The sequence below is a fragment of the Haliotis rufescens genome, unplaced genomic scaffold (assembly GCF_023055435.1).
Source record: "Haliotis rufescens isolate VD_foot unplaced genomic scaffold, xgHalRufe1.0.p SCAF_1, whole genome shotgun sequence".
Classification (NCBI taxonomy): domain Eukaryota; kingdom Metazoa; phylum Mollusca; class Gastropoda; order Lepetellida; family Haliotidae; genus Haliotis; species Haliotis rufescens.
In genome coordinates, this window is record NW_025963779.1 from 74,995,388 (window position 1) to 75,017,770 (window position 22,383).

Below are 22,383 nucleotides of genomic sequence, written 5' to 3' on the forward strand. Positions count from 1 at the left end.
CCGGGTTAGAATAGGTCTTCAGCAACCCATGCTTGCCCTCAGCGACGACTATCCTCGTCGTAAGCGGCGACTAAAGGGATCGGCTGGTCAGGCTTGCTGACTTGGCTGATGCATGTCATCGTATCCAAATTGCGTGGATTGATGCTCAAGATATTAATCACTGGCTTGTCTGGTCCAGACAGAATTATTTACAGACTGACGTCATATAGCTGGAATATTGCAGAGTGCGGCGTTAAACAACAAGCAAACAAACAAGCAAACAAAAAAATCAGAACATATTCAAGTGTTGTTTAAAACGATAATCATGGTATATACATGTATGATATATCACTCAAGTATATTATTCTGGCGTTATACATCGATACAGGTCACACAGCATTTCATTTAATCAATGTGATAATATTTCAACGGTATAATAATATTAATTAATTTGAACCGGAAAAACTGAAAATTAAAATTCAGTACAAGATATAGTTCTGAGTTCACCAAATGTACTAACAAATTCCTCTGTGAAATATTAATTGCAATCCTTAATACAATCAAGTATTTAAGACCATGTTGATTCTCAAAAAAAAACAAAAGACGTGCTTGAAGTTTTGCGATCTCAGAAGTATGGATCTTTACACACACCACTGTGAACATGTGTAAAGATCCATCTGTAGGGCAGTTCAAAAGGCCAACGTAATATTAACGTCAGTAAATATTAATTATCTGTGTTATTTACAATGGCATATATCCACTCTCGCTGTCAGTGACATACATGTTGATTGTTGGTATACGACATAATAACGCAAATTAAGAGTGTATTGATGAAATCTTACAACTGCCAATGGATTTTTATTATCCGATGTTAATTACCCATATTGTGCTACCATGCTGGCACTTGTTCTAGCAGATAATGCGAAAATACTTTGATCGCTATCAGTAAATAAAGCAAGGTTGCCATTTTGTCCAAAATAACGCCGGATTCGATTTCAAAAATCGGTTCATTGTGTGAAGGTTACTGATGGTTTCCCCGCTGTGATATGGCTGAAATATAACAGATATGGATAGCAACTTCTTTTATGCGTTATGCGTCGTTTCATTGGGTGCAGGAGTAAGAGGTAGCTTTGAAACTTCGTATAAAGAATAAAAGAAGTTGCTATCCTTAAAAATAGTGTCATGTATACATGTTCTCTAAACTTCTAAATGCCTATCAAAGACTTTATCGTCGGAGGAATGTATCTTATGTTATGTCGCAAAGAGTATTATAGCACTGTGACCGTTTGGGTGTGGTGACCACGCAAGCACCCTGATCAACATAACCATCAGATGCACAAGAACTCGGTTTAAGCGGTTCATGAAGATGCATTTTCGTTCATAAGACAAACCATTTTATACTTCATTTGTTACAAACTCATATTTACAAACATTTATACTATCACATTTCACTGTAATGTATAACTCGTCCCATGGTAATACATCATTAAGATAGGGAGAACACAGTCATGAAATAGCTATGATGTTAGATTACCGTATGCCCATCTGCATCTAATTACTGTTTATCTGTGTTGACATCTTTCTTATCGATATTAATATCACCGTCGTTACAACAATGAGGCTCCCTTTGAGGCTCGTTGTTAACTATCGGCTTACGATGAATTACGCTGAGGCTATGCAAGCAGGGGACAAGGCTGTAACTTACGCAGCAAAACTTGCAGTTGTCTACCGTGTAAACAGGACAAAGGAGAACCAAAGCAGGACGGCAACTATGTTTATTGTTGTAACAACTACATGTATGGTAACCTGTTGTAGACTTCTAAGATCTGCATTATTTCGGGCTTTCCTCCCACTACAAGTGAGTGAGTATGGTTATACGCCGCTTTTAGCAATATTCAATCAATATCACGGCGGGGGACACCAGAAATTGGCTTCACACATTGTACCCATGTCAGGAATCGAACCCGGGTCTTCGGCGTGACGAGCGAACGCTTTAACCACTAGGCTACCCGACCGCCCCCTCCCACTACAAACTGACATGCAGTGACACAACAGAATATCTGCTGAAACATATTCCATTGGGCGTAAAAGGCAAAGTGGTGATGAAATATAAAACGTCAACGCCAGAGAATAATCTCGAGAATCTGAGGAAACAAATTCCATTGAGCGTAAAAGGCTAAATAGTGATAGTGAAGACAATTTATTTGAATGGGTCACTGAAAATCAACAGGCGTTTTCGAAAAGGGTATGCACGACCCGCTCTACCAGTAGCACCAGCCACCTTCATTAAACGTAAGTGCCAGTGAGTAAGGAGACGTGAAAACTCCATGTAAAGGTCATCATTGCGCATCATGTTAAACCAAACCAGTGTCGTTTCCGTTGTATAACGTCGCACTCAGATATATTCCGGCTGTATGACGGCGGTCTGTAAATTATCGAGTCTGGACCAGATGATCCAGTGATCGACATCATGAGCATCGATCCACGCAATTGGGTTTCGATGACATTCATCATCCATGTCAGCGAGCCTGACCACCCGATCCCGTTAGTCGCCTCTTACGACAAGCATAGTCGCCTTTTACGGCAAGCATGGGTTGCTGAAGACTTTTCGAAGGTCGAGATGTCAGGTAAATACGGCACTTTCGAAGTACGAGTACGTGACATTGTATTGCATCTGTTTAACACTGCAGAAACCTTGATAATGATGCATAGTTTCATTGCCTTTGAAAGAAAGACCTGGTCCATAATTTCGATACATATGAATGCTTGTGTTACAAACGAAAATATAACAGTTATAAGAACCCGATTTTATTCAATTTGTCAATATTCTTTGATCTATTTAACAGTTTCTGTGTACATCATTTTAAAAACTGTGTTGCAGCTCTTATTTCAAAGTCTCTGGCTAATGGAGATGGTTATGTTACTGAGTCACCGATGTGTTCTGAATTTCACAATATTGCGTTCAAAGTGAGGTTTAATCTCATTTCAGGGATCCCCAGCCGTGAAGTTGCTACGATATTGCTAAAAGCGACCAAAACTATAATCACTCGGTCACTCTAATGTAATCAAACACATATGCTTATTACATTGTACGTACAGAAAGCCTTTGCCTAACGCAGTGCGGCGATACACCTTAATGTTGATGATGTTAACAGGCCATGATATCCCGAGAATCTCACAGGAGCTTAGTACCAGCAGTGTTCGTCTATTAACCGACTACTAGATAAACGTCGTCATTCCTCCGCACCTGCTGGATCTCATCCATCGGGAAATATTCTATCATTTGACATCTCTTGTAATAAGATACGTAGTGGTACCATAAACATACTCAAAATATTCTTTCACATTACTTTAATTAGTCTGTCATGGCGTGACATATTAATTGTAGTAATCGGGTGTTCTTAAACGTCTTGTGAGTCGCATATGTTTAGATATGTGAGATGATGTTCATTTATGAATATTCCAATATGAGACATTTTCCTCATCAATAATAAGGTTCAGTATACATTTCAGGCCTGAATTAGCCTAGTGTGTGTATGTTCACAGAAAAGAATAATGGTAGGTTCATGTAGCAGCAAAAGGGATCATTCCTGTGTTTAGAAAGTAGTTAGTTAAAGGTAATGGTGGGCCAGTTAAATATACATACGTATCAACAATTGCACTCTAACATTGAAATCCGTTTGACCTTACTGATATACACAGCGGTAGGTATAAATGGTTGATATTCATCAATCTGATTACATTATGTAATCATGTCAGCATGGTTCTTATTATTGTACCAGTCTTCGTAATGAGTGTTGTGTGAATTTTATCCTGGTTGCATGCAGTGAACGGCTTCCGAAACAGTCAGTAAGGTTGTGTTACTTCCTGACCAGTGCCATATGGGTGTGTACCAAATAGCCATAATGGAAGCACTCCCAAATATCAAGAAACTTAATTTGACTTCTCGTCTATTTTTTATAATGCTTAAGAAACTTTGAAACATTCAAGATCTCACAGAGTTCATTTCTTTGAGATTGTTACTTTGCGCTGGCAGGCTTATTTAATTTATCTTTATTGCAACATTAACAGCTCATAAGAAAGTGTTGCATTCGTTTGAATCTGGAATATAGCCCCTTGCTGGCCTTTATAGATGAGAGAAATCCTATCGTTATCGTTAATGGAACTATTAGACATTTCTTTGTTCAGTTGGTTTACTCGTATTATAGACAATGTACAGTCAACAATGTCTAGTGGGAGAAAGGTCGATTGCAACTGCCTGTGTCTGTGGGGTTTACCGAGGAGAAACCTTGTTCAATTCAGGCTTTTCTCCCACATCAAGCTGACACGCCGTGATAACTTAAATACTGTAAAAGCGATGTCAAACTCAACCCACCCACTCACCCCTTCACTCATTCACTCATGGATCATGTAGAACTGGTGGTGACAGTTATCTCATTTTGAGGCCTTCGAACTACTTTTTAACAACGAAAGCCAAAGGATAAAAAAATATATCTGACACCATAACTCGATGTGGTCTTCATGGGTGTTTTTGAGAGAGAACTACCTTTACGCCGTCTATGACCAACTGTAGTGAATATCCGGTATCATCAATGCCATTCTACAATGAATCATCAGCGTTGTTTGTAGGGTCCATATTGTTTTGTTTAACACTGTACGTGTTTGTGCACTTGGGCTGATATCCTACATCGCACAAATAGCTTCATGGAGCATCTATAGATACAGTAATGTGATTAAGTTCCCTGAAACTGCATTCTCCTGCATCCAAAATTAAATAATTCATCAACTTGATGAACAGAGATGAATATCAAGCGGAAGAGCTGTATGTAAGCATTACTTTTCTGAAGACATTGTGAACCTCAGTCGAAGCTATCCTGTTCGTGTGTGAAGAGCATTTATATAATTAGCTCTATTACACTCGCGCTCTTTCAAAATTGTGCCTCCCTCCTTAACACAGGTACAGTAAACTACGGTTATAACGAACTCAAATGGACCACTAATTTAAGTTCTTTATAACCGTAGTTCGTTCTAAGCATACATACAACATCTCTACAGCAAATGGCGGGGACCAAAAAATAAGTTCGTAATATCCGTCAGTTCGTTATAAGCGTGTTCGTTATAAGCGTGTTCGTTATAAACGTATTATACTGCACATCATGTACTATATCTGTATTGTAACAATGCCGCTAAGCAGACCGCGTGAGTGCATAATGTGTGACATGTAGTATTCTACAGCATGTTGACTGTACGGGACACCGAGCCTGACAACCACCCGATCCGTATGGTCGACTCTTACGACCAGCATAGGTTGCTAGGGACTCATTCAAACCGGGAATCCCCACGCTTTTGGTGAACACTTGCTATCTACATTTAATGTCGTCAGGCTTTTTACTCGACACTCATTTCAAATGCATGATTATCTCTAGACTTGTTATCGAATATGCACATATGCCCATTGTCAAACTTATACACATTGCAGATGTGAAGATCCAGGTTAGAATTGGTCTTCAGCAGCACATGCTTGTAAAAGGCGGCAAACGGGATCGGATGGTCAGGCTCGCTGACTTGGTTGATGCATGTCATTGTATTCAAATTGCGTAGATCGATGCTCATGGTGCTACACTGGATAATTTCAATGCTGCTGTGTGCGGCGTTTTACAACAGCCAAAGGACACAGTGTACCTGGACTAGAGAATGTAAATGAAGCCAACTAATAGAGAATAACATTTTGTCTTTATCTCACTAGGGCAGCGTGGTCGTTACTCTGCCGTCTTATTGCGAGTATGTCTGGTCCTGTCGTTATAACACGTAACTGATCATGTCCAGATCTTTAACACAGGTTCCATACAAACAAGCCTCTAACGACTTATGTTTTCCTACTTTTCTTTTATTATGCAATGTTATGTCTTTCTGTGTCTTCATTGATGTCCCGTGTAACGTAATTGTTCCGCTAGATGCCAATGAATCAGACAAAGCCACCTGTTATCTATGGCTCTATTCCATGACAAGAAAAGCTTATCTCGCGATGCAGACAACCTTGAGACGCCGTGCATGTGACCTATTATGCAGTGCATCAGTGATGTCACACCTTTACAGAAATACGTCATTGGCAGTTAGGGCGGTCGGGTAGCCTAGTGGTTAAAGCGTTCGCTCGTCACGCTGAAGACCCGGGTTCGATTCCCGACATGGGTACAATGTGTAAAGCCCATTGCTGGTGTACCCCGCCGTGATGTTGCTGGAATATTGCTAAAAGCGGCGTAAAACCATACTCACTCACTCATTGGTAGTTATACACGTGGTACATCCTTTCTGTGCCAGACAAGAGAGGTCTATATATGAACCTTACTGTACCCTTACTAATATGTACGATCATTTGTACCTGTAGAAAATATAATTCGAAGTGCTATTTTTAAAGACCACAACCAGCGTATGTGGAGGTATTGTTTGTTTGTTGTTTGTTTGTTTGTTTGTTTGTTTGTTTGTTTGTTGTTTTACGCCGCACTCAGCAATATTCCAGCTATATGACGGCGGTTTGTAAATAATCGAGTCTGGACCAGACAATCCAGTGATGACATCATGAGCATCGATCCACGCAATTGGGACCGATGACATGCATCATCCAAGTCAGCGAGCCTGACCACCCGATCCCGTTAGTCGCCTTTTACGACAAGCATAGTCGCTTTTACGGCAAGCATGGTTGCTGAAGACTTATTCTACCCCGGATCTTCAGGGGTCGTATGTTGAGGTATTTGGTAGATCTGATGTTGCCTTGTAATACTCATTTGTGACATGGAGTACAATGAAATGAAATAGCCACAATGTTAGATTACTCCATGACCTTTTGCCTAACTACCGTGTATTTGTGTCGACATCTTTATCTGTTTATCTGGATATCGCTATCAAGGCCATCCCATCTAGGTGCATCTCCCTAATGACCCCTGTTCATCCCGAGCTTACTTTGATGCAGTTTTCATTGGTTATAAAGGCCGAGGACATGCGACCTACGTACAAGACTCAATTTTCCCATGATGTTTCTTGATGTAATTAGATATTTCTTTCAGTATGGTTAACTCCGCTTTGGTAGATATTTCAAATTAAACAAAACATGCATTTGCGTCGCTGTGTGACATATTAAGATTGTTGCACATGTGTTGTTATTCAAAGTTTCGCAGACGCTTTTATGTTTTTTCTAGAGAAGACGTGGATTCTATTGATATCTGATATTAAAGCGAAACGTCTCCGAAATGCAATCACTGAACAGTACGTTATGTTATAATATCATGTAATGTCTTACATGCCAAGGAACTGATTTTAATCCCGATGATAATTTGATAATATAAAACAGTACACTCAAAGCGTAAGCTAAATAAATAAATAATATAATAATACATAATATAAATAATGCAGTCATACTTGTAAGGAATTGATAAAGTGTTAGCACTCTGTGATCTGTTTCCTTGGCATGTTTTGATTACCACATCAATTTAAGTAGTGATGTGCTGCGAAATTGCATTACATTATATAAGATATTTTCATAAATTGATTCGTTTTCCGTTGCCTTTGGATAACATACCTTAATTGACACATACAGACGGCAGCATTGTACTTGGAATGAAAATAACGCTAAGAAAACGAGTGTCGTCACATCATTGGGAGCGTTTAGTTTGAAAACCGATTCTGCTCGAAATTGTGTTAGCACTAATTTCCTAGTCCCTGACTCATGAAGCTGGCACGGTTTCCGTGTCAGCGAATTACACTAGAAGGCGTCCAACGTTTGATCTCATTTCTTAATCAAACACATAAGCTCCAGTCATAATATATCATCGTGGGAAACCGCGACGTATGATTTACGTTAATTACATCGTTATGGCGACAGAGTTCGCCCACAGCGATGATGTTAACATGTCATGATGTGCTGCAGCACCCAAGAGGAAGTTGAGGTCACAGTCCTTTTTCTATTAGGAAAGACGATTACCGTGTTATACCTTCTCCGCACCCACTGCCCTGTATCCATGGGGGAGGCCATGGCCATCTGTCCTCTCGTGACCTCCTTCTCATCAGTCAGGGTAACCACAGGTAACGTGAACACGTGGTGAGGTGACGTGAAATGGGATTTAACGTCTCGTTCAAGATTATTGCACTAATATCGCGACGTGCATGCACGTGGGTATGGCTGCTTTTACTTGTCTGTATATATGTCGGCTTTATAGTGCCAGGCTTCTGAGATATTAAGCCGCAGTTTAACATGGATATACCCCACATTGTACAGACTCTGAATCGACCAGTCCTTGTTTTATCCCAATAATGCCGTGCACCAGGCAGGATAACATCAAGTTTATTCTATCAACGTCATTTGGTATGACGCGGCCATGGTAGGCACAAGCAGTCACACAAACCCACATGCACATGGCCAGGTAAATGACATAATCTTGAACGCGATGTTGAATCTCATTTCACGTCACCTCACCTTATGGCTCTTTGTTTACGGCATTTCGTCTTTTCCATCGGGGGGCACGGGTGGCCCAGTCTTCTAAGGCGCCGCGATTCGCTGTGCAGAGTTGCGTCCCTTGGGCACGCCAGAAACCTATGATTGTGGGTTCGAATCCCGGTTCGCCCCGATTATGTTTCTAGGTTTGTCAGCACCATACCCCTGCTCGTGGTTTTCACCGAAGAGGTAAACGTCTGAGACCTGCATCACTTCGGGCTTTCCTCCCACATTAAGCTGACACGCCGTGATATAACTGGAATACTGTTAAAAGCGGCGTTAAAACAAACTCACACACTCACTCACTCACTTTTCCATCAGAACAACCTAGCATTACTCCATATGCCATCACTATCTCCAATCTAATAACACCAGTTTCGGATTCGGACCTTATAATCACGCTGCAATTTCTTCTTTAATCTGAACAAGCAATTAGTTCGGTTATAGGCGATTTTGAGGTAATACTTTGAACATTTTGCAAATATACTACCTGAATGCTCCTGGAAAGGTCAATGTGTGTGACATGTTTTTCTCAAAATGTGTTTATGGGGGAACAATTTTACCAAACAGAAACTGTCTGTAACATCTTTGAAAGCTATGACGTTTTACTTGTGAAAAGAAACTCTCGTGTTACACATGCAAATTGACCAGTCCATGCAGCCAGGGGACTACTCCTGACTAGTGGTCACTCAAGCAACCTCGACGCACATAAATTCACGTGTCTTGTGTTCAATATTTTGACATATTTTATCGTTAATATTTCAGTGGCAAAGTTCCATTCATCATCCCCTTCCCATACACACACAACTGTCATGTATTGTGAATATTGTATAATTATTACAAGAAGTATAATGTACATGTGCATGCACATTCCTGCACTCATGTTCGACTAACTAGAGATCGCAACATCATCACAAATACTCAGTGTACAAGACCAATGAACGTTTCAGTAACACTGTTCAATTGGCAGCATGAGACATTAAAATAGATACTGAATCTGTTTCTTGTGGAAGAATATTGAGGAGAAATATCCAAACATAACGTGGAGTTAAACGTTCTGAAATGGCTGATGTTAAATCTGTTGTTATTGTTTTATCAAAGTGTTGTAGGCCACTAAACACATGCTTGTTGTTGATATGTTGTACGGCCCGTTTTCCCACGTGGAACGTCAACACAACCATTATAGCGACCCAATCTGTGCTATTTTACGGACCAAAACCAAACAAGTCATCGACGTTTGTGAGAAAAACACATGGAAATCTGACGAGAGTTGAATATGCTGCTTCAAAACTATATCCCTATAGACATACTTAAGTACATGCGTTCGTCGTGACGATATAATATTTGTGTGAAGGAAAATATGTTACTACCCACACATGCCTTTTGTCATGCCCACCTCGTATTGTCTGAGCGCAAGTTAATACCATGCCGCTGTTATCACTACGACGTATGTATGTTTAACACAGTGAAATCAAACGATTCAGTTCAAGAACTGTCGTTATTTTGTGTTTTGGTTATGTCAAGAAACATTTTTTCTATTTTGGTTATCATTTACGGATGTATTTTTTCAGATTATGTTTGTTTCAGCGCGTGAAAGTAAATAGAAACGCAACCAGTAACGTATGGACACTGGTAATATTTCGTTCTGAAAACCCGGCGGGATTATTAACAGGCTGCTGTCATATACCTGGAATATCACTGCGTGGCGGCGTTAAACAAAGAAACAAATATCTACAAAAAATACCAGGCAGTGAGAAAACACTTTAATGTTATTAACTGAATACCATGTACATTGCTGACATGGTCACTGACCGCTCCTGTTGATTTATTGATGATGAAATACTATGCATGTCATCCATTTGTAAGACGTACTGTTTGTGGCTGCAACCGAAACGACACACATCAGTTCTTATTAAAGCAGTAAATATACGTTTATTACTTTACATTTCATTACATAAGTTTTAAATGGAGCATATCCAGTATGGTCGATCATCAAAATTCAACACAGGTCCATGTGAAGCGTATGCACAAGGGTTCAATTCGACGTTTCCGTTTCACACTCTCTGCAGTTATTTCCCAATCCTTTTTACAATACGTCCATGCATTTGCACGTCTCTTTGATAATGGCTTAAATTGAGTGGACAGACGTGTATGCCTTGTCAGGATTGCCTTTTGATTGTATGCTTCGCCGGAGACACAAGGAACCGTGTGATCATTGATAAAAACTACATGCACACTATTCTGAAACACGATTTTCATTTCCAACTCCTTTTCAACCAAGAAACAGTTAAAGCATATACGTTTGTAATGATGCAAATACCACCAGGAAAGGCTGTCTGGGAACATATAGTGTGGTGTGGGTAGGACCGTGGCAAGCCCATGCACAAGAGATTAAAATGTTATGGAGTTATAGAAGTGCATTGTTTTCACACCAGGGAAGAGGATATTACATTTCCCAACAGACAGCAACAAATGAAACAATCTCCACGGAATAACAACTACTTCACGAATGGTCCTGTTGGTTGTAACAATTGCCAGGACCAAGAACTTGTATTGAGTATGATACACCTGTGTCCAGACTAGCCCGCTGCGAGGGGATGTGTTAATTTTGTAAAATAGAAAGTGATTCTGTGAAATAGGAAGAAGGCATCAATCTTTTTTGCGGGACAGAAGGGTAATGGAATGAGATATGCAATATATGTAAGGTAGGTCATTAATAAGTTGCTTTGATCTACACGATAATGCAGCATTTTATTTTTTTAATTTTCATTTAATTACATGATGTGCACTATGACGAAAATTTAACACTGATATTAGTCGTAGTGACAAGCATTGTTTTTATGTAATACCTTTAACTACAAGAATAATACATACGTATCACATTATATATACCTGTAAACATGATAACAATCCAGTTACAGACTTTGAAGTGTATGTACATTATATTCAGGAGCTATCAGCATTGCTTGATGTTGTATAATGTAATGTATAACACATGTAACTGCAAAATGGCTCTTTTGAATACACGATATGATACAGTTAGTAAAAGGGGCATGAACGTCCAAACACTTATTCTATCGATATGAGGTATAGAAAGAAAGCGTTTATTCACAAATCATAGTACAATTGATCTTTTCAGTCATGTAAACACATTTGCAAAATATTTGCGTTGGGGCCCCACTGTTGCCAGAAGGTCTTAGCATAAACAGACCTTAATGTTTCCATAACAAACAAGTAGCAAGGAAACAGTTTTCAATCTCGAGTAGGTGTTGAAAATGTGGCACGGCAATGTGTTTCTCATATGTTATCTCCGGTGTTTCGGCTGCAGTCATGATATGGCTAAAGCTTCGTGAAGAAGAGAGGTGATTTGTAATGATACACCGTTGGCGCGTACCGCGGTAGGTCATACGAACCAAGAAGGCTTCGGTGACTATATAACGTAGGCGTTGTTCCTTCTTGTTGTAGGCTATCATATGCTGGCTGCGGAAGCATGATACTGCACGATTCAAGATGGCGAGAATAGAAGTCCTGGTTGGGTTGTCGTTCTTGGTATGCTTCAACAAAGGAGTGTCGGCAGAGAAAGGTAGGTTATTATGACGAATGAAAACGGGATCTTAGTGGCTAGAATAAAGTTGGCAGTACAATCGATAGAATCCAATCGCATGGGATTTTAATTATTAATCAGCATGTGTAAACATATCAAACTTTCCCACTCACTGTTATGTATGATTAATATGTTTTTCCATACTTGTAACACTTTGTACTTTTACAGCTCACATCTTCCATTATGAAAGTTGTCAATCATCAAGTGTCCGTTTTACTCACAATATTCTTTTATATTTCTAATGGATTTATTAAATAGTAAAATTGAATAAAAAAGTTCATGTCAGCCACATTGTGTTAAATATTAAACAAATTCTGTTTAATTATATAGTATAATTCAACGGAGCAAAAATATTATTGTGCTTATTGTTTCTAATTATTTAATGTTTACTTCCAGAGTATCAAATTTGCATCAACAAGAGTGCTCCAATACTGACGGATGAGCAGAAACTGTACATGTCCCTGATGGCGGGGTACGACAGACATACCCGCCCCGTCTACAACGCCTCGCACTCCGTCGACGTGTACATTGGCATTACATTAACACAAGTATTTGACGTGGTAAGGAAACGTCATTGATTCTTCGTACAACTTCATTGTCAATACCACATGGAATACACCTGCAATTGGCGTACGTCTTTGAGAATTTGAGAATGCATGCAAGATTGTTGCACTTATATGGCGAGTGTGTGTGTACGTATGTGTTTGTGTGCGTGCGTGCGTGCGTGCGTGCGTGCGTGCGTGCGTGCGTGCGTGTGTGTGCTTTGTACTGGCATGCCGTGCAGCAGTTTAACATGGATACCCCACTCAGACACAGAATACTGACCCCGGGCCGATCTGACCTTGTTTTATTCCCTTCATGCCGATCGACAGGAAAGGTGTAAACAAGTACCATCTCTGGTATGACGCGGCCGGGCTTCGAACAACCGACCTTCCACTCTCCGGGCACTCGCGTTATCCACTGGACCCCCGACTGTTTGTATTGTTTACTGATAAGCGCAGCAATGTTTGCAAGCATGCCATATGTTGTCCTAGTCCTATTATGGAGTGTGCTGTTATTTCAAGGTTAATTGCCGTGAAACGATTGTGTTAATGTTATAGTCTAGATGGTAATAAATGTGTGAAATTCGTTATAATTTCAGGACGAGAAAAATCAGGTTTTGACTACAAACATTTGGCTAGATCAGGTAAGAATGTTGGTTTTGGTCATTTTCTTTCTTTATCATCGTTATGGATAACTATGAAATAATGTTCAAGACCTTTCATAAGACGGTACGTTGAACACGCTCATCCATTTGTGTTATGGGCACCACATGTCCCATTGTAATTACACAAGTTATGTATCTGACCATCCCTTATTGTAACTCAGTTAAACGTAACGTTGTAGTTTGTACAGATATCATGGGTGAGTGAGTGTTGAACCACCGTTTACAGTATAATTATTCCAATCACGGGGCTAGGTGTAATGTGCACGGAACAGCAAGAGACCACGGGTTCTACAGACCTTTACTACTTTGGTAAATCTTGAAAGCATTGATATGGTCACTCGTAGGGTCATTGGTGTAAAATTTCAGTTGAGGAAAACAACAAACATTGCACAGCATGTGCAATGTTTGATGCCTCTGGCACAGAGCCAAAGGACATGAATCAATATTAACCTCTTCAGCAACATTTTCACATCTTGGATTGGTATGTTATTGTGTGAAACTCATTGTATCACACAGGTTATCTACTAACACAGAAGGGACTATTCACAAACAAAGACAATCACGATGTACGGTAATTAAAAGGTAATCTTACCATCAAGTTTCTGTCGATATTATTTCACCCAACTCTTGCAGTGTTTTATGCAACCTTTAAACACATGAATAATTTATTAATTAGTGTTGGGTATTTTCATTCATGTGAGATATGAGTGACGTAAGTGCGCCGTCATATGAACGTTGTATATTCCGTGCTATCTCCTGATTTCCCCTGGCATCCAGTAAATATCAATATGACATTAATCAGGTTATTTCGATTCATCTCTCAGGAATAGACGTGATTGAAACTGAACCGATGTAAAATAAGTCTTCCTGAAACAAGAACAGATTTTGTTTATCTGGACACAACCTGCACAGAAATATTGATTGGCGACAACAGTTCATCGGGTATTTAGTGCCAGTATTATTAGGTGTGAAATATACAATTTCCGATTCTTTTACAAATATAATTTTTGGTAAGCAAAACATTCAAGGTCGATTTTTTTTCACCTATTTTTTTGCATGCAGATCTGAATAAGTTAATAATGTAACTTTAAGTCCTGTTTCAAGGGATGGAATATAATTTCATATAATGTCGTCAACTGAGTCTGTAATGCATTAAATGGATTATAGTGATTTTATAATGTTTTGCGGTGTAACGATTTTTGCCTATCTTTAAGTTTCGAATGGAATAGCTTGGATGCAATGTACTTGAACATTGATATACATTCAGTCCATGGTTTAAAAAATGAACACTGCAATTAACTGGGCTGCCGAGAATGGCGATGCCGAACCGTGATTACAAACATTACATGTGTGCAATTTCAATACTAAGCTCTTGCCTTGTAATTACAAACTATACTTGGGTCGATTTCTTGCTACAGCCTCGTTTTAATAACATCATGTAAGAGGATGAATAATGTTGACGACTAAAACAATTCATAAAAAAGCTTCTGGAGATCTTGTGATCAACCACTCAGTTTAATGAATCGCAGTATGATAATGACTTGTGGTTTTGACACGGGATATGCTGCGCGTGATAACACCATTAGACATAATATGTTGTAGTTGTGGAAATCCCGTGAGGACTTTAACACTGTGATCATTCAATATGCCCTAATTCAGTTTGACATGGATCAGTGATTTAACTGCGATTTATCGTCTTTCTATTTATACGATCATAAACATCAGACTTCAGAACTTATTATATTTCAAATAATAGTTTCCGTTAATCACATGTGTTATTCCGCTTGGTGTGTCATATCATACATCAGTTAACTACAACCGATTGTCAAACAACTCTGCAGCAGAACTCTTCAAGTATTGAAGTGTTGGAATGAGTTTACAAATGTAGTAGGCTACATGTTGACAACAGTTTTAGGAATGAACACATTTATCCCTTATGAGGGGCCGGACTTCCTTAACCATGATAACACTGAACGATGTTGTTACGACACGAACATACTACATACAGCCACGGATGCAAAAAACATTTCAGGTGAGTGAGTTGTGTTTAACGCCGCTTTTAACAGTATTCCAGTTATATCGCGGCATTTCAGGTGAACCATTGTCTTGCCTTTGCATGTAGTTACGACGGGTGTCACCGCTGGAGCAGGATACACTCACCTTTTCCCGAATACATTCACTATTTGTTTGGTATCTTCACGAGTTGATAGTGATCCATAAACACATAAATGGTTATTATTAACCATACTACGCACAACTGATCATTTTGAAATACGGAAATACACTATAGGAACTTCGACTTTATTATTACACGATACTGAAGGCCAGCTTAACATTACAATATTACCCCCCGTGTCATGTGCTGGGATGAATTTTGTATTGACTGAAGAGGAATACCACGATCTGGGTTCTTGTGAACAGTTTCTTTACTTGATGTCGACATTTGACGAATATATAAATAAAATATTGCCTTACTTCTAGTTGAACAAAGTGAGAAGTATCATGCAATGTTAACTATTCATGTCCATTATATACTGTGGAAAAGTTGTTTTATGTATCATATAAATTATTAACAGATGGTAATCATTGTCATTGACCCAGGTACTGTGTGGCACACATGGAACAGTAGATTTTCAAGGTGAATGTCATCTGTTCTCAATATCTTGTATGGCTACCACTGGAGTCTAAAACTGACTGGCATTGTCTTCCCATGAAAGCAATCAGATCCCGAATTGCAGCCTGGGGAATGTTCACCCACTCTACATGCAGTGCTTGTGTCAACTGTCAGATGATCTATGGTTGTTGCTGACGTGCTCTCAGTTGTTGATCCAGTGCATCCCATAAATGACTGGGTTTGTATTTGGAGACCTGGAGGGCAATGGCAGGTCTTGTGAGGTCTGGCGTTGTCTGGTATTGTCTGGTGGCTATCCTGTGCTCTAGTAGTGATACGTGGTCGACCGGATCTGGGAAGGTCACGGCTTGTTCCGTGTGTCTTATAACGGTTCCACAAGTCTTGTAATGGTGCTTGGTGCTACGTGGAAATACCTGGCTACAGCTGAAGATAATAATAATAATAATAATGAGTCCTTTTGTATGGCGCCAAACTCCATACCAGCTCGTGTGCTCATGGCGCTTACATTATTACCCCAGTCAATGGATCAGTGAGCACTCGAATTTCATGCTCAGCTCCCTGGGGAGTATATAAACCAAGCTGCCTGTGAGGCGCCAGAAGGTTAATAGCCACATTACCATCTCATCCTACCGGGTACCCACTCACTGCTGGGTGAACAGAGGCACATTTCGATCAAAGTCACTTGCCAAAGGAGACACCACATGTGGTACATGTGCTTCAGTGTGGGGAAGGGCCGAAACCCTAGAAACTCTCAGGAGTCAAGCTGCTTTACGTGGTCACCCATCCATCTACTCTCCTATTTACAGTCGGCCGATGGCGTTGTTGCGTTGGGCTTCCGTCAGTCGTGGCATGTTTTCTCAGTTCACTTGCTGCAAGATTGTGATAACATGTAAATGAAAACTTTTGTATTGCCAAACGAGTGCTGTTGCACATGAAAGACGTGTTGGTATGTTTCAGCGCAAGGCTCTCATCTGGTTGTGTTTTTGCGATTTTTCCATCTGTTAACCAATATTTTGCAGTACCTCATTCTTTCCACACAAATCAATCCCAATCCATGCAGAAATGATCAATTCAATTGTGGTAATATGTTTGTATGGATATCGGCAGCACTCTGTCAGATATTTACGAGTTTACTACTTTAGCGTTTCTTTTTTACAGAGTATATTATAACGTCAGTTAATATAGACGTGTTGCAAATGAATTAGGTTTAATGCAGAAGGCTTTCTGTGGTGTTATTGTTGCAGGGGATAAACATTCATCATTAAAATATACACACCTGCGAGACACAGACATACATACATGGATATCTGCTAAATGCCACACAGGGCATCTAATACGTTAGTGTAATCGTACGTGTATAATCATCAGAATAGATTCTGATTTCAGTGTTCCTACATACGTGACGCTGTGTTATTTGAGTATCTCAACAATCACTGCACTCAGCCAGTTGAATCAATTCAGTGCGTTCTCTTTACTGGTGGGTGTATCCTAACTATTAATGCTGTCCTGTGCTTCTCCCTGGGGTCATTTATTTACCAACACCGTGCCGTCAGGCCAGGTCATGTATAATTAATTACATTCTCACTGTCTCCCTCGCAGGAATGGAAGGATGAGAAACTGTACTGGGACCCGGGCGACTACAACGGGTTGAAGGTGCTTAGGATTCCATGCAGCGAGATTTGGAAACCCGATATCGTGCTGTATAACAGGTACTTTCCGTAAAGATGTCTTTAAAAAGGAGTTCAAAACAACAGGGATACAAACGGAACACGCAAAAGCGTGATACCAAATATCAACATGATCTGTCATTTTTTTCTATTTGCATGACGTGAGTGGTGTCGGTATTGAATATTGAGGGGGTATTTCGAAACATCTGCCCTTCCATTGATTTTTCAGACATTCTCGACGCCCTTTAAGATTGGGATGTTTGAGAGCTGGTCGTATGCTTTTTTAGTCAAAACCCTTTCCATTTCCAGACACCCTTGATGTATCCACTAACTGATATTGATGGACACATTTTTTAATAATTGGCTCAGAAATTGACAGCTGACATTTTGTCGAAAAGGGTAAACTAAAAATAAGAATGATAAAAAAAACTAATTCATTTTTTGCATGGCTTTGAGATCCTTTCAATTTCATTCCAATCTAGTTTCGTTTTTTCCTAAAAGAAGAAACTGAGTAACACACCATTTTTACGAAAATAACAAAGATGAAGCGTTAGAATAGATATTTAAATTGATTTAGAGATGTTAGCATGGTGAACAAAATACTGGAGACATAAATGAATTTAAACGAGAATGGTTGTTAAAATGTAGAATATATCCAGACTGAAATCCGATTGTATATTGACGGTAAGATTACATAATATACTAATATCAATACTGCTACACGTGTGATAAGATTAAAACAACTTTGTTACAGCGCCGAGGACTATACAAATGGTTACATGCAGGCTCTAGCTATGGTACAAGCAGATGGCACCGTGTTCTGGCCCCCTATCGTCAAACTTAGAAGCACTTGTCAGATCGACATCACTTACTTCCCGTTTGATGACCAAGTCTGCAAAATGAAGATCGGATCCTGGGCATATGATGGCTTTCAGGTGAATGTCTACAACAGATCGGCGACCGCCGTGGATCTGTCAAACTACGTAGAAAATGGAGAATGGGACTTAGTAAGCGTTGAAGCAATCCGTAATGTGGTGTACTACCAGTGCTGCCCAGAACCGTTCCCTGACGTCACCTTCACCATTCACCTCCGCCGTCGTACGCTGTACTACACCTACAACGTCATAACGCCTTGCATTATGTTGTCGACGTTGACGTTGTTGGTTTTCTGGATGTCACCCGAGAGTGGGGAGAAGGTCACACTTGGTTTGACGGTTCTTCTTGCGTTCTCAGTGTTTATGCTGCTTATTGCTGAGAACATGCCCGCTACTTCAAGCTTTGTTCCCCTCATAGGTAAGCCGGTCATTTCCCTGTAACCCATATGAAGTAGTCATGAATGTATATTTTACAATGTACAAAGTAAACCTAAAAGGATCATTTGAGGCATATACCATTATATCCGTCCGGAATGGACCCCTAAAACCAGTATGATTTAGGCAGCTACAAAATATATTCTTAAGTACAATGCTAAGAACATTGTGTAAGGATTGGTTACGGATTTTGTAACAGCACGTTGTGTGTATCAACAAAACATACGTAGAGAAGACATACTTCAAATCCATCTGGAATATCATGCCTTGAAGCATTGCTTGGGGGTTGGTCGACTCAAGACAAAGGTATCCATCAATTATGTTTCAACATTCTTATCTCAAAGATGATTGCCCAATTGCCGTAAGTACAGATGTGACACTGGGTGTGATCGCGTGAATTGTTCACTGCCATCACTTTAGTTTTGCAACGACTCAATTACATATTGATCTTTTGTGGCCAGTGCCATTCTCACTGCTTTGCGTCAATCATCGAGAAATGTGTCTTCACGGAGATCCGGAGATGTGTCTGTGTAGGAATTAATGTGCTGTTGCAGAAATGCATGTGTCTGTTTAGAAATTCAGAACATGAGTGTCAATATGATGGTGATCGTGTAGGTTCTCCAGAATCCATTCTAGTGTTTGAGTTTAATCAGTTCTTCCAAACACAGCAACGTTCAGGACTTGTCGATTGACTGACTATTGTAGCCAGATGACGTTCTGCTTATTCACTGGATGTTATCATGCATAGATCACCGTGGAGGCCTGACCCTATCAATATTTGCAGAGGTGCTCATGGCAATCCTTACCTCGTGTATGATTGGGAAATGTCATTTTTAAAAATGTTTTTACAATGCCAAAATGATTTGCGAAATGCCATTGATAGAAACCCTAAGGTTGTTATGAATCAACTGTGGGTGACATCAATTGCTGCAAGCCTGTTTTGACAGCAGTTGCAATGGAACTACTTCGCAATGCACCCGTGAAGATCCGGGATAGAATAGGTCTTCAGCAACCCATGCTTGCCGTATAAGGAGACTATGCTTGTCGTAAGAGGCGACTAACGGGATCTAGTGGTCAGGCGTGCTGACTTGGTTGATGCATATCATCGTATCCCAATTGTGTGGATCGATGCTTATGATGTCAACCACTGGATTGTCTGGTCGAGACTCTATTATTTACAGACCGGCGTCATATAGCCGGAATATTGCTGAGTGCGGCGTTAAACAACAAACAAACAAACAAACGAACGAAGAAACGTACAGTGATTGCAAACAATATATATATTTTTATACATCTATTTCATCTTTCAATTCTGTGAATGACTTGGTCTGTGAGTGCGTCTATGAATGAGAGAAAGGGTACTTCAATATTTTATTTTGTTGAAGTCAGCAATAGCGGAGTGTAATTGATCTGGTCCAAACCAGTGGTTGATAACATGAGCAACGAACCACTCTGTCGGGGTGCGATGGTACAATTTACTCGGTCCTATATCGAAACCATCCGATCATATTAGTCAGTTGACAAGCATTGGGATTACTGCATATTAAAAAGTATGCACAATACCAAGTGTGAAGTAAAGATACACTGTAGTAACGGAAGTACACGTATGACTGTACATGTATGTCGATGCTCATGTAGGAAACTCCGAATTACACATTGTGTACATGTTCGACTACCTGTTATATGAGGTTTTCGTTTTTGTACTTTTAGGTATCTATTTGACAAGTGTAATGTCCTTGACATCTTTCTCCGTAATCCTGGCGGTGACAGTGTCTAACATTAGCAGTCATGGGCGGAAAGAAATCTCAGTACCGAGATGGCTCAAGAAACTTGTTATCATCCTCGCCAGAATAATGTGCAAACGGCTGTATTTCATCCGGCCAGTATTAGCTAACGAGGGGGAGGTTCTTCGAAGTGGAATGAGAGGCGGCAGGCAGTTCTATAAAGGAACGGAAAATAACTTTTCAAACGATTCTGGTTGTGGCTTAATAGATTACGAAAATGGCGAACCAACGTCTCATAGAAGATTAGATAACGTGAACACTCGGCGAGAGTTTAGGAACGTTGGTGACTTTGACGAGGTTTTGGCGAGGCTTCAAGAACTGATTTTTCGAGAGGAGGAAAAAGAGAAGGAAGACAACATGTGCCGGGAATGGCAAGAAGCTGCGGAAGTGATCGACAGATTTATGTTCTGGATTTTTATCACAGGTACCGTGTCAGTGACTCTTGTTCTACTTATTGTCTTGCCTATGACAAAAGCAGACAAAACAACGTGAATGTTAATGCCAGTACATCTAACTTCAAGTCATTCGCTTCCAACGAACGATTTATGGTGCATTATATGTTTTCGTGGTATTTTCAGGAACAGATGCTGAGTCCTTTGAATAGAAACTACGGTTATTGTCGGATACAATGATTTACTGATGCTCCTAGCTTAGATGTGACGTTTGAATTAGTGTTTTTTTGTTACTCATATTTAACTTTAACATAACCTGTTACATCGACAGTGGTTTGTCTTTTTGTATAAAAAACTAATGTTATTATACTCTTCAATTAGTGATACTATCTGTATATATGTATACACATGCTTTATTTCACTTGTTTTCGGTGTAACCGATGATGAATGATCCTAAATGTTGCTTATCCTGTCAATACTGCTTAACCATATTGTTAACTAATTATACCAATGTGACTACTTACGTAATGTAACTGACGAAGTTGTTACCAATCATATTAAGAACAAAATCGGTGTGTTAAGAGACATAGGCGAACAAGGGACTATGTCAAAGTATATTTTAGACACAATATAGACATCGAACATGATATGTAAATGTAGAAGATTGTTGTAAATAAATAATGTGTATTTTTTATGTTTGTTTATTCCTTTGTACACAGTTGTGTTTCTGTTGTATGACAGGTAGGTGATTGGTTGCCAGTTACGTATACCAGCTTCATTGGTTATACGGGTAACTCAATTGTCTAAGGCGCTGCAGAGTTGCGTCCCTCAGGAGCACCAGGATCCTATGATCCAGGATCCTAGTTGGTTTGAAACTAAGATTCGCAATGGTGATGGTCCTCAGATTGTTGAGACCATACCAGTGCCTGTGTGTTTCACTAAAGATGTGAACGTCTAAGAACTGCACCAGTAGGATCTTCATTTTTAAGCTGAAACGTAGTGATGTCACTGAAAAACCTCCACAAGCACCTGAAATTTGGTCTCTCTCACAAAGGATTGAGTACAGATTGTGGGAATTATTGGGAAAACCTCCCCCTTGCAATACGCAAATTAGTCAGCTGAATTATGGAGGCGAAAACCGTCATTTTGACGGAAGAGTGTTGCATTCACACTCAAGGGTACGCTAATGATCCAGAACGTGGAGTGCTTCGGAGGAACTACAAGACAGTTATCAGAGTGAAACTGCACTGCGACGCCCTTTTCGTGTCATTGGTCCTCCGTTCAATAACGATCACGGTTGTGTTTCATGACACAGTTGGGGAA

General features: G+C 39.9%; 1 protein-coding gene across 8 annotated transcripts in view; it reads left to right on the forward strand.

The window, feature by feature from the left end:
• LOC124146807 (neuronal acetylcholine receptor subunit alpha-10-like) overlaps positions 1-21,752 on the forward strand; it is a 77,280-nt gene extending 55,528 nt beyond the window's left edge. For 5 of the 8 annotated variants that reach the window (XM_046517268.2, XM_046517267.2, XM_048400919.1 and 2 more), the window contains 6 exons: positions 11,930-12,047; positions 12,465-12,628; positions 13,210-13,254; positions 17,507-17,616; positions 18,329-18,867; positions 20,595-21,752. In XM_046517268.2, the coding sequence (XP_046373224.1) occupies positions 11,975-12,047; positions 12,465-12,628; positions 13,210-13,254; positions 17,507-17,616; positions 18,329-18,867; positions 20,595-21,160 (1,497 nt within the window). In that variant the 5' untranslated portion in view covers positions 11,930-11,974 and the 3' untranslated portion in view covers positions 21,161-21,752. Of the gene's footprint in view, positions 1-7,925; positions 8,056-10,461; positions 11,170-11,683; positions 11,827-11,929; positions 12,048-12,464; positions 12,629-13,209; positions 13,255-17,506; positions 17,617-18,328; positions 18,868-20,594 lie in introns of those variants that run through there. The other 3 variants (XM_046517271.2, XM_046517272.2, XM_046517273.2) reach the window with 3 other exon arrangements.
• Positions 21,753-22,383: the final 631 nt, after the last annotated feature.